This window comes from Sus scrofa, chromosome 10 (assembly GCF_000003025.6).
Source record: "Sus scrofa isolate TJ Tabasco breed Duroc chromosome 10, Sscrofa11.1, whole genome shotgun sequence".
Classification (NCBI taxonomy): Eukaryota; Metazoa; Chordata; class Mammalia; order Artiodactyla; family Suidae; genus Sus; species Sus scrofa.
In genome coordinates this window covers 42,834,529-42,847,849 of record NC_010452.4, presented here as the reverse complement: position 1 = coordinate 42,847,849, position 13,321 = coordinate 42,834,529, and the positions used below count along the sequence as shown (strand labels likewise).

General features: G+C 40.0%; 1 protein-coding gene across 5 annotated transcripts in view; it reads left to right on the top strand.

Annotated features, from left to right (window-relative positions):
* Positions 1-12,570, top strand: part of EPC1 (enhancer of polycomb homolog 1) — a 111,580-nt gene extending 99,010 nt beyond the window's left edge. For 3 of the 5 annotated variants that reach the window (XM_013980224.2, XM_005668100.3, XM_005668099.3), the window contains exons 11-15: positions 7,449-7,567; positions 7,648-7,734; positions 8,589-8,730; positions 8,819-9,179; positions 11,165-12,570. In XM_013980224.2, the coding sequence (XP_013835678.1) occupies positions 7,449-7,567; positions 7,648-7,734; positions 8,589-8,730; positions 8,819-9,179; positions 11,165-11,237 (782 nt within the window). In that variant the 3' untranslated portion in view covers positions 11,238-12,570. The remainder of the gene's footprint in view (positions 1-7,448; positions 7,568-7,647; positions 7,735-8,588; positions 8,731-8,818; positions 9,180-11,164) is intronic. The other 2 variants (XM_021064807.1, XM_003130718.6) reach the window with 1 other exon arrangement.

Below are 13,321 nucleotides of genomic sequence, written 5' to 3'. Positions count from 1 at the left end.
CTAATGGGCTATTTATTATCTCATTAATATAAGAGTCTATATCATGAAGAGCGCTTTCTGTCTGCTTTTATAGTTTTAAAAATCAAAAGGAAAATCTTTCCAATATGAAGGAGGACTTATATATGGCGTGAGTGTAGAGATTTTAATAGTATAAACCTGTAGTGTGTTTCCCAGTAAAGTTTTTTTTTTTTTTTTTTTTTTTTTAAGTTGTTTTAAATTCTTTGATGGAGCTGCTTGGTGGCCTAATGGGTTAAGGGTCTGTCATTGCTGTCGCTGTGATCACTGCTGTGGCACAGGATTGATCCCTGGCTTGGGAACTTCCACATGTCGTGGGGATGGCCAAACTAATTAATTAATGTTCTTTGAGACCAGACATAGAAAATTGGCTTGTTTTATCAGTCTCTGTCTTTTTCACCTCTTAAAGATCTTAAGGATCCTAAAGATCTTTTTTTTTAAACTTGTGTCTAATTTTTAGGGCCACACCCACAGCATATGAAAGTTCCCAGGCTAGGGGTTGAATTGAAGCTGCAGCTGTTGGCTATGGCACAGCCAAAAAACGCTAGATATGAGCCATGTCTGCAACCAACACTGCAGCTCTGGGCAACAGTGAACGGGGCCAGGGATCGAACCCACTTCCTCGTGGATATTAGTTGGGTTTGTTACCACTGAGCCACAAGGGGAGCTCCCTAAGGATCTTATAATGATCTTTTGATCTGTAAATTGTTTTGCTCTACTACTTAAGTAAGCATTGGTATTTTAAAACTTACTTGATTTGTGTTTGCCAAAGAATATGAAAAGGTAATTATTGAACAGTATAGTATTACCGAAAATTTAGCTGAAAAAAATATTTAATTAACTGTGTAATTTTCTTATTACTCATTTTCTTCCCCTATCTATATGATAGCACTTTTTTAAAAACGGGTTTATCAGGGTTTTTTGGTTTTTTTTTTCTGTTGCACTTGTTTTCAAATTTCCTTTAAATTTTACTAGATCTTCCTGTATATTTCTAGAATAGATACCTGTTTGAGTATCTATTGCTTTAGGGTAATACTTTATTCTTTCATGTTTGTGAATATGCCAGAAAGATAAAGCTTTTCTCTTCACAAAGTAACTGTGGACTTACGTCATATGTACCTTTAATCTAAGTGAATTCAACTACAGGCCCCTGGAGAAAAAAAATGAAAATTTTAGCAGTTCAAATGTTGTACAGGATTGTACTAATTAAATATAGTTGTACTAAAAGAGTGAGCCACTCTGGGAATGGGAGAAGTGAGTCTATATTGTTCCTTTTGCAGCATCAATACCTTCATTGCTGCTTCACGCTGTTAAGCATCCCATCTTGGGCAGTGTAATTGTAGTTTTAAAAATAATCCTTTCCATGTAGCATAGCCCACAAATACTAGACTACTCCACCTGGCCTTCAGCCACAGAAACTCAGATCTAGTCTGATGCCAGAGGGAAAACTGGCTGTGATGGGCTTTTGGAGGAAGGAGGTGGACCTGGTACACACAAAAGGAGTTTTCAAGACTCAATTTTTACTGTACTGATTTTATTTTATTTTATTTTATTTTATTGTCTTTTTGCCATTTCTTGGGCTACTCCCACAGCATATGGAGGTTCCCAGGCTAGGGGTTGAATTGGAGCTGTAGCCGCCGGCCTACATCACAGCCACAGCAACATGGGATCCGGGCCGAGTCTGCAACCTTCACCACAGCTCACAGCGCATCGCTGGATCCTTAACCTACTGAGCAAGGCCAGGGATCGAACCTCATGGTTCCTAGTCAGATTTGTTAACCACTGAGTCAGGGTGGGAACGCCTATACTGATTTTAAAACTGAACCATTCATTATATGACATACAAGTCAGCTGATATACTTATCTGCTGCTTAAGACAAATATGTGGGTTTTGATTTAGCCATTTTTTATTTTTTCGGCCATTGTTTTTAAATATTAAATTTATATGTATGCTATGCATGGTGATGCCCTCTGAACTGATTTTCCCTTCTCTAAATCCTCTGTAAGGGCCTGTTCTCACTTTCAAATAGGAAGTTCTCAATGAGGGTATCAGGAGCCCATTGTTTTGGTAAAGGGCACGAGCTTTAACGCACCAACTTTTGTAGCCTGTTTCAACTGCTCGGTCTTTTTGCTTGCTTTCCAATCTTGACCATTTTGCATAGTCATGTGCTAGAGTGCTTGGTCCTCTGGACACTGCACAGCAGAACAACACAATATTAGAGTTTTTAGGACCAGATCTTAGTACTTAAGGGTAAGTTATGTATTTTAAATAATCTTTATTTAATATTGACTTGGACAGTTTCCAAATGCATTTTTCTAATTGTTTTTAATGTACAAAAGCACCTTTGAAAATTTAGGTTTGTGGAGTTGCTGTCGTGGCAACTAGTAACTAGTAACAAACCCGACTAGTATCCATGAGCTCCAATTCAACCCCTAGCCTGGGAACCTCCATGTGCTTCGGGTGTGGCCCTAAATAGACAAAGAAAGAAAGGTTTGTTCAGTGCCAAAATATTCATTTGCACATGTTTGGGTTTGGGAAGGATATCAACTTTTTTTCATAATTAGGAAGGACTAGGAGTTCCCGTCGTGGTGTTGTGGAAATGAATCCAACTAGAAACCATGAAGTTGCAAGTTCTATCCCTGGCCTCCGCTCAGTGGGTTAGGGATCCAGCGTTGCCGTGAGCTGTGGTTTAGTTCGCAGATGAGGCTTGGATCCCACAGTGCTGTGGCTGTGTAGGCCAGCAGCTGTAGCGCCGACTGGACCCCTAGGCTGGAAACCTCCATATACCTTGGGTTCGTCCCTAACAAGCCAAAAAAAAATTAGGAAGGACTTTATAATTCACAAAGACTGAAAACAAGAGAGTTATTTTATAACTACCATTGGAGTTCTCCTTTGGCTCAGAGGGTTAAAGATCCAGCATTGTCACTGCAGTGGCTCAGGTTGCTTCTCTGGCGTGAGTTCTGTCCCTGGCCCAGGAACTTCCATGTGCTGTGGGCACAGCCAAAAATAAATGAATAAGTAAATAAAATAAAACCACCAGCATATGTTCAAGATTTGAATTCCCAGTTCCCAGTGAAGTTTCTTTAAGTCAGTTTTCTAAGCTCTCATATCTTCAGGATAGATTTGGTTTATTTTCATAAGTGAATAGGAAGTTATAGCTTGAACGATATGTTCTAAGTCTCAATATTTGTGATGGTGCTGTTTACTTCTATTTGTAGCATAAAATTTTAATCTTATTGAGAAAGGAATTCTAGATTTGTACATTGAATATATTCATTGTTAGATTTTATAAATTGGCAGGACCTTAATCCTTTCCAGATGTATTTCAGAATTCAGAATTATATGCTCAGCAGAGTCTGGAGTAATACCCATAGTGAAATACATTAGTAGTTGTGAAGTGTTAAAATATTCACATACTCAGTGGAAATGTTTGACCCCAAATAGTCTCACATTCAAGACTTATGCAGCCAGCTGAATTTAGATTGGATATTTTAGGTAACTGATAAGTGCTTATGAACCTGCAGACTCTCAGTTCAAGCTTCCTTACTAGGGGCTCATACTTCATTACTGTCTAAAGTCATTTCGGTTTATTTCTTTATGTATTTCTTTAAGTTACCCCCGCCCCCATATTAAAATAATTGTCTTCTTGTGTACTGTTCAAAGAAATTTCTAATTGAAGAGAATCTTTTAAAATAGGTGTTTGGGGAGTTCCCGTCGTGGCGCAGTGGTTAATGAATCCGACTAGGAACCATGAGGAGGTTGCGGGTTCGGTCCCTGTCCTTGCTTAGTGGGTTAACGATCCGGCGTTGCCATGAGCTGTGGTGTAGGTTGCAGACGCGGCTCAGATCCCACGTTGCTGTGGCTCTGGCGTAGGCCGGTGGCTACAGCTCCGATTCAACCCCTAGCCTGGGAACCTCCATATGCCGAGGGAGCGGCCCAAGAAATAGCAACAACAACAACAACAAAAAAAAAAGACAAAAAAAAAAAAAAAATAGGTGTTTGGGTTGGTTGGGATTTCTTTTTCTTTTAAAATGAACTAGACATATTGGTAATGTAGAATCCATCTTCTCAAACAATTTTCAGATTTTTTTTTCCCAAGTACCCGTCATCTCCATCATGACTTCAGCCTGTCTGCTCTAGCTCAAGATAGTGACTTAAAGGGCAGCAGCCTGAATGCTAGGCTCTTCCAGGTGCTGGTGTCGCGCATGATAGCTCCTTGTGTAAGAAGTGGCCTCGGAAATTCTTAGATTATCCCACCTAAATTCCCACCCCAGAGAATTACTAGATGCTCCCTAAACAAGGATGGTTTCTGATCACTGCCTAGATAGCTCTAGGGGCAAATTAAAATTCAGCAACTTTCTAGATCAGGTTGGGAGTCTTGTTTTGAAAGTTTGTGCATGTGGAGCAGAAGCTGCCTCCTTAAATTGAAACCCACGGCCCCATCTGCCCTGGGTGAGTGTGAGTAGGTGTACTTGCTCTCCTACATCACCGTGTCACCAAGTGCTCAAGGTCGTGTCATGCTCCTTCCCTGGTAACAGCATCTAATCCTGTCCTTCCCATGGCTTTGCTCCCCACCTTGGACTCCTGCTTGAAAGGTGCTGTAGGCGTGAGATTTCTTTTAAAGCTCGCTGTTGGTACATAAGAAGTTTGATTATTTTTGTAAATAATAACTTTAAAATGAACTTTTGTCTATTTCTTTTTATGTTTAAAATCCTATTGGTTTGGAGGTGGCTTTTTTCCCCTTCCACTGCTAAAGATCTTTGTGACCTCAGATGAAAGTTTCTTCATCTCTAGCATGAGGTTATAGGAGGAAACCACCAAGAATCCCTCCTGATTTAAAATTACGTGTTTCTCTGAAATGATTCTGATTCAAGGTTTGGTCATCTGTCCACAAAACCATCTTGTCCATCTTTGTGTGAACTGCAAACTTGACTGCCACACCTTATCTGGAATCCTTAGACATGCAACCTGAAAACTTTCTTCCTGGATAGAGATTTAGGGAAATATGGTCATTTTTGTTTATTTCCACTGAGCATTACAGTTTGAATTATCATGACGTCCAAGGTTGCCTCAGTGTAAAACGTAGCCTAGATTTTATTTGCCCAAATTTACTGCCTTACCTTTGTCCAAACTTTCCCATTCATTCATACAGCCATTTGGATTGGAATTTTATTTCTCCAAAGAAATATAAAAGTTTAGCACCTCATGGCTGGAAAAGGACTTCATAACTGGACTCTGGAGTATAGAGATGTTCAAGAAAGGCTGATATCATAGGGCTCTAGAATCTATAGCACAGTCATCTAACTTAGTTGCATTTTTATGTCTAAATCTGTATCAGGAGGAAGTTAACAGTTGTTAAAATGTAAAATTCCTATAAAACTCTCAAAGACTAAAGACTAAAATGTTGATTTAAATAGGGCAAAAATATTTGGAACTTTTATTCAAATTGATTTCCAATTTAAATATTGCTAATTTTTTCATTAAAACACACTAACACGAGCAAAGTTCTATAAAAGAATATTTTCATTTATATACATGGAGTTTTATACATAGATCTTTATAATGAATGCTAAGTTACTGTCTTCTAGATGTATAATGACACCTTTCAGAAATGGTCTGTTTTCTTTTCTTTTTTTAAAAGTTGACTAAGCATTTCCTATGAGGAAACTCAAGATTTAGGCATCTCACGCAAACTTAGGAAATTAAAGTATAAATCGCAAGAACATATTAGCAAAACTATCTGATAAATTCAGTATCTTTTGTTTTAAACAGTTGCTTTTTACGGACTTTTTTTTAAATAAAGCTAAATATTATGTTAATCACAAACATTCGTTCAGGGAAGCATTATTTTTTCACTTTTTCTTCAATTCTGATTTAACCCCATTTCTGTTATATGGAAATGGTCATGTTGACAGTGACTTTGATTTGGGGATTATCCTCTAATCAATAAAGTCTTTTCCTGGAGAATTCAGGTCTGAGGACTGCACACTAGGAAAAGAAACTGGTCAAAGGAGGGATTGCAACCAGATTTGTAACACCCAGAAGAAGAAAACGAATCATAGCATTTTTCCAACAAGAAACTTTTTGTCTTTATAGCCTAAGAGAATTGTTCAGCTGAAGTATAAGAACCTGTGTAAATACTAATAACTTCTGAGGTTTTCTTAACTATTACTTTGCAGTTATCTGATTTATTCAAAATATGGTAGAATTTCTACCTAACATCTATTGAAGCATTTTGTAGTTGTCTTAGACAGAAGCTATATCCCGGGAGATAAAGATTCTTTATGAGTTGTGAGTGAAAATTACAAAACTTGATGAAGTAGTATTTTAACTAAATCATCAAAATGCAGTTAAAGACAATAATCAACTAGTTGACAGTCTTTTGAAAACATTAAACTTTAGATTGAGGTAGTATGCATGGTTTATAGATTCCCTAAGTCAGGGATGCATGATAACCCTTTTTTTTTTTGTTTATTTTAAAATAATTCTTACCCAAACATCACAGGCTTCTTAAAGAAGCCTTTGAAAGTCAGACGTTGTGATTGTATGTGCTTTTTTTTTTTTTTCTTTTTTTTTTAATTGGCAAAAAAAAAAAAAAAAAAAAAAGAAAAAGGTTTCCTTTTTAAAAGCTGCACACACTTTTTGGGGGGGTAATAAATGAACATTTTTTTGTTTGTTTTTTTTAGAACTGAGCTCTCCATAGACAAACATAAGTAGCATAACACAGTGTCTTTCCTCAGACATCATTCTGTACAGTAAACCAACATAAACAACTCCGTTCTTATTGACTGGATTTTTTCCAGGTGGGTTAATTGGGTGGGGAAAATTAACCTTTGGAGCCTCTTTTCTTCCTATTAAACTTAAAGGATGGGTTCTTTACCAAAAAAAAAAAAAAAAAAAGGGTAATAAACAACCTTATATTTCATATAGAGGAAGAGTTTGTAATGGCTAAAACTAGAATATATGTAGAATAGTTAGTATTTTTACACAGAACTGCTAGGGATCATCTGAATGCATTGGGACAGTAATACAAATAAACTAGAAACCAAATGGTAATTATCAGATTTCTTCTCCAGCTGAGTGTAGAGTTGAAATTTCAACTATGTGGATTTAAAAAGCTGGTATTACCCTTTACACTGTCTCGCACAAGTGTCAGAGCTTACAAAAATAATGGTTTTGAAACTTGGGAAGTGAGACCTTCTCTTTCCTAGGTGTAACTCAGAAAGCTTGATTTCTTTAAACTCAAGACACTCTTGTTAAGAGTGGTTATAAAAATGCTGAGATTTTCGTTTGGAGGCGATCTTTAGCAGGTTGTTAAAATGCTTTAGATCTGCACAAAATCTTTTAAAATGCTCAAGTTCGTTCTAGTATATGGTTAGAGGTGCGCAATAGCAGTGCGTTTTTGTAAAGTGTTTTCTCATTTTATGTTTAGCATTTACAGCCGAACAATACCAGCAGCATCAACAGCAACTGGCGCTAATGCAGAAACAGCAGCTTGCACAAACTCAGCAACAGCAAGCAGATAGCAATTCCGCCTCCACCACTGCACAGGTGAGAGGTTTGTCTGTCTCATGATTATCCCTCATTGTTTCCCACCAGAGTTCATCTCTAATTACCAACTGTTGTCATAGAACCTTGCATCTAAAGAGCAGCAAAGTGGCTTTCGCCTGAATCTGCATCCTAGCCATTCTGTACAGGGTTTAGAAAGAACATTACAGGTGAGTATAGAAGCTGTCACCCTCTGCTCCCTATTTTAAAAACTAAAACTAAAACGCTCAGTCAGATGAGAGGCAGACCCTGTGTTCAAGTCCGATTTGTAATCTGTGAATGTATCTCCTTAACAGACAACCCTGCCCAGCTCATTATCTGAGAGAGTGAAATTACTATTAAAGGTTATTAAAAATTGGATGAAAATGACCTCTTATACTATGAAAAGAAATCACTTTTGAACGTAAAGCGTGACAGATGTTTGGCATTTAAACACATTTTAAAGCCCAATTAAAGACCAAGATTTGTATTTCTAAACATCTTAGGGGAAAAATTCATTGTAAAAAAATTGAAGGGGCTTCTTAATCTTTAGGCTGGCTAAGTTTGGATGTGATGTTTTGTTACTTCTATTTTAAAGGGAAGAGTTAATCTTATTGCCCCATAGGTTCCTTTGATATTGTGTGTGTGTATATGTGTAAGTTTGGCGATGGAAGTTTACATACTTATTTGTTCCTTATATGAATTTATTCATTCATTGATTCATTGCAAATCACTGAAATGTTCTACTAGCATATTTCTTCTCCAACACTTCGTTTTAGTGGTGTACTGTTGCCACGTTATAAAAGGTTTATTTTGGTAATTCCATGTTATATGTTGTCACATGAGAAGATCAGAGTTCGTAATCCTTGAATTACAAGATTCCTTGAACATAAACAAAATTTTGACTGTCAGAAGAGATGAAGATATTTCAGTGGTTTGCCACTTCCATTTATATTCAGACTGATTCGGGAATACCTGTGTAGCTTTACTATGGACTTGAGACTAAGGGATGCTGATTAGATTTGCTTTGCATTTTTCTTTTTAGGGTTTTGTTTCCAAGACTTTGGATTCTGCTAGTGCTCAATTTGCTGCTTCTGCTTTGGTGACATCAGAACAACTGATGGGATTCAAGATGAAGGACGACGTGGTGCTTGGCATTGGGGTGAATGGCGTCCTTCCAGCCTCAGGTAAGGGGGAGGACGTGGTGTCTGTAACCAGGGTCTGTAATAAACAGCCAAGTTGTGGTTGCTGACATGCTCCTTTCTTTCTCCCCAGGAGTATACAAGGGCTTACACCTCAGTAGTACCACACCCACGGCACTTGTCCACACGAGTCCCGCGACGGCAGGCCCCGCTTTGTTGCAGCCTGCGAACATGACACAGACTTCGGGTTCCCCCAGTGCGCCGAGCCATCAGGGGACTGCCAGTTCTGCCACAACTCAGGTTCTGATTGGGAACAACATCCGATTAACTGTCCCCTCCTCAGTCGCCACTGTAAACTCTATTGCCCCCATAAATGCACGACACATCCCTAGGACTTTAAGTGCTGTTCCATCGTCTGCCTTAAAGCTGGCTGCCGCGGCCAACTGTCAAGTCGCCAAGGTTCCATCCGCAGCCTCCGTAGATGCAGGTCCACGGTGAGTAGTTCCTCGAGCCTAAGGTGCTGGGGGGATGCGAGAGCTAACTTCAGTTCTCTGGCATTGCTCTCTACTTCTTTCTTTGTGGTTTTTGTTCTTTTCCTAATAGACATTAAAAATGTGCAGATAATGCACATTAATGTACATCATTTAATATACATTGAAGGTACAGATTAAAAATGTACAGATGAGAAAAAATGCCTTATTTGAAAACTAAACAGATGCATGTAATTCTGTATTGCTGAGAATTTGAACTAAAGGGAGTATGTTGCCTGTATGATTGAAACATTACTTTCTTAATATCCTAAGAGCTTGTTATTCTGCTTTTGGAGAAGCAGAGTTCTTTTCTTCTGAAGGAGGTTCTCTTCTTCTCTGACCTTCTGAAGGAGTTCTCTTTAGAACGTCTCTTCTAATTTCTTCCACACCTTCTCATATAGACCAAATTGACAGACCCCACGATGGCTCGTATGCCCTTAATAATGTAAATAATGTCAAGGTGACAGGATTCACCGCCAGGCTGACTTTTCATCAGACCATTAATTTTCTATACTAACTTGTTTTCCTGGCTTTCAGTAGATGGTTTAGAATGTTTGCCCAGGCTCTATTCTGCTTTAAATATTACAGTAATTAACATCCTGCTGTCTGCAGAGTACTTTGGGGAAACAAAAAGAGTGAGACAAGGAGCTTTCAGCTTAGAAGACCAGCACAAAAGTGCGAAAAGGGCTGTAAATAGTAGGTGAAAACTGTTGTAGAGGTGTCACAAAGCGTATGTTTGGCAAATTAGTGGTGTATCTTCTGGCTTTAATTTGAACATAATTTCAATGGACGGGATACCTGGGGGATTCTGAGACTTTTGTGCAAAATAAGGTCGGATTTCACCTGGGTTGGACAGAGAGGAAGAAGAGAGGGAGTTGGGGAAATACAAGTGTGTTCAGGGGTTCACCAGTGAACTAGTTTGCAGTGAGATTTGGGGAGGTTAGTAGATGCAGCTGGAAGGGTAGGAGGAGGCCAGACTGACGTTGACTTGCTCCGTGGGCACAGCCGGAGCAGGGAGCAGACTTTGTAGTGAGAGGCTGTAGCTGTTACTTCCCAGCCCCCTGCGTCCCTGCTGCTTAAGTCCAGTCGTTGTCTGCGTGGTACTCATCGTCCTCGTGAGCATTCTGGATCTAGGCTCAGCTAGTCAGTCACCTGCAGCTCTTCCTTAAGTATATAGTACACGGTTTTCATTGCTATAGAATTCTATAACCACAGGACACCAAGTGACCCCCAAATTTTCTTTTCACGTATTGTAAAAATTAGGGTATTGGTCGCTGGGCAGTCAAAAAAAGAAAACACAAAAACCTTCTTCTTGGAGTTCCCTGGTGACCTAGCAGTTAAGGACTCCGTGTTGTCACTGCTATGGCTTGGGTATGATCCCTGGTCCGGGAACCTTCCTGGGCCACTGGGGCGGCCACATAGACACACACACCTGCCAACAACAACAAAAAAAAGATAAGGGAACGGCGGTCCAGAGGAGCTAACTGAGCTCTGCGCATGAGCAGTCGCGGGGCTGGAGGAAGCTGAGACCCTGAGCTCCACTTAGAGAAAGAGCCTGGACCTAAAGTTCTGACATTAATGGACCTCATATCACATCCTTTCTTTTGAAAAACTCTTAGGAGAGGGCTCATAGAGGAGGAAATTGAAACTGTAAAAACCACAGCTTGGAAATTCTTTATGTGTCTTGACATCCAGGTTGCGTGGGTGCAACTGCAGTTCTGTTGTTAATACAGTTACTGTGGGGTATGCAGCGGACACAAGCCTGAGTCTGGTTGTATATCTCAGATGACAAAAACTGTAAAGGTTCATCTTCCTCTACTTGCTCTCTTGTCCCAAAGGGTCAGGTCCCTTTCTATCAGGAACAATACGTAAACATCTTTATTGGGAATATCATCATGCTTCGTTGCAGTTATTGCTGATACGTAACTTCTTGAACTTGACTTCAACAGGGAAAATCATGAATCAGAAAAGCCAGCACTCAACAGCATCGCAGACAACACAGTGGCGATGGAGGTGACGTAGCTTCCTGAGGAGCGGACCGCAGCCCGGGGGCTCGATTAGGTGCTATGCATCAGTAGCATTTTGAACGCAAGGGAGGATGGGGTGCAGCACATGCGTTTCTGTGGCAGCTGTGGGGACTTGACAGCAATGCTCATCTCTCATGCTTCAATTTTTCTTTTCTTACTGTTAATAGGAAAAAAAAATCAACATCTGTAAATTAAGAATACAGCAATTATCTGTACAGTACTGCATATTTGTAATACCCTTGTATATATGTTACTTGAATACAGAAATGTTCATTTGTGATGCTTTGCACTTGGGGGTGGGGGGTGGGAGGGAAATAAATTGCAACAAAGAGTGTGAGATGTGAGATTGTATAGAGATGAAGTGTCGTCACATCATGTGCATGGTGCGGAACCTGCTGTTTCTCTATTTATTGTGCCGTGTTTACAGGTTTTGTACACTGTACCTTCATTGGTTCCTGTGCTGTAGTAAATGTGTTAGGTAGCTGTGGACTCCTTGGTATTTTGTAAATGGTATAACATAACTTGGTTCCCCTCTGGGTCCCTGAGTTTTCTGTGTATCATGTGAAAAAAAAAAAAAAAATGGTGACATACATACAGAATTTTACAAAAAAAAAAAAAAAAAAAAAAAGAGGCATCAGTTTTTTTAAAAATGGGGAATGTACTGTTAAATGGGGAGCTTCCTGGTCTCCTCTCATTAGGACAAGTAACAAGCTAAAAATGAAGTCTCTTGAATCTTCCCATCCCCACTCGCCCACACCAAGCTGTGGGCAGTTTCTGGTACTTAAAGCACTAATGTTATGTTGCTGCTCTGCAAACAGCCCAGTTAGTCCCATTTCCTTCCACACCAAAAAAGTGTTAAATCAAGTATGCAAACGGAGTCCTTACAACTGGAGTTTATGTTGTCTTGCCCTTTTTTTTTTTAGCACAAGAAAACCTTGTCCTTTTTTATTGTCGAATTGTTGAAAAGACTTCATTCTTTACTTGTTCTTACAAAAAGGAGATAAGGGAGAAGAATGCAGTAATTGCTGTACATGTATCATCATTCCAGTTTCTAAAAAAACAGCCAGCCAGCTTTTTTCCTTTTAAGATTCTCCAGAAGGCTGCAAGGCCAGAACCACAAATATCGGGTGCCTTCCTTTGGAAATATTTGACCTCTCTTCTGTGAAGAGAATGGTACTTAACAGACTATACTAGTGCTTTGTCAGTACCGAAGTCTGAATGCCCAGTCCAATGGCATACATTATCCTTAAGGTTTTTAATCCCACCTGGAAAAATTGTGATAGAATTCTCACAAAATAAACCCAGGGCATTACATGTTGACAAACTAATGTGTAGTGGTCTTTTGCTTTTATTTTTCAACCCAGAAACTTCTGTGTGACTTGAATTAAAATCACTCAGTAAAGGGGGGGGCCGTGGGGATGGGAGTGTGACTTTTGAGTCCATTTTTTTCAACATTGATTGGACGATGACTACACGTGGGACTTGGTCTAGGTCCTCCAACATCCCTGCCCTCATAGAATTTATAATCGCAGTGGGTGATAAAAACAAGATGAGTAAGTAAAATTTACATTGTATTATGGTGCGTATTTGGGGGGAAAAGTCGAGCAAGGAAGAGGGAGAAGCAAGGGCAGGATGGGGTGGAAGATGGGCAGGGAGGGGCCCGCAGAGAGGCCGTGGGGGGAGGCAGAGGATAAGTACAAGGATCCTGGGGCCGGGCGGTGGCTGCTCAGCCAAAGGAACGGTACGCGGCTGGTGGCAGGCTTGGAGGAGGATGGGGAACCTGCTCTTGGGGGTGGGCCAGTAGGTGATTGTCAGCACTGTGCCGTTTCCTCTCCTTGGGAGCAGATGAGTGACGTGATGGGAACAGGCTCCCCCTGGCTTTGGAGTAGACCAACCAGGGAGCCCACTTAGGAAATAAATTGCAATAATCCAAGTGAGAGACAGTAGTGACGAGAGTGATGGTGAGAAGCAGCTGGATTCAGGGCGGGTGGTTTTGTTGTTTTCCATTTTTTGGCCATCCTGCGGCACATGGAGTTCCCAAGCCAGGGATCAGTTCTGAGCCGCAGTTGCAGCAACGGT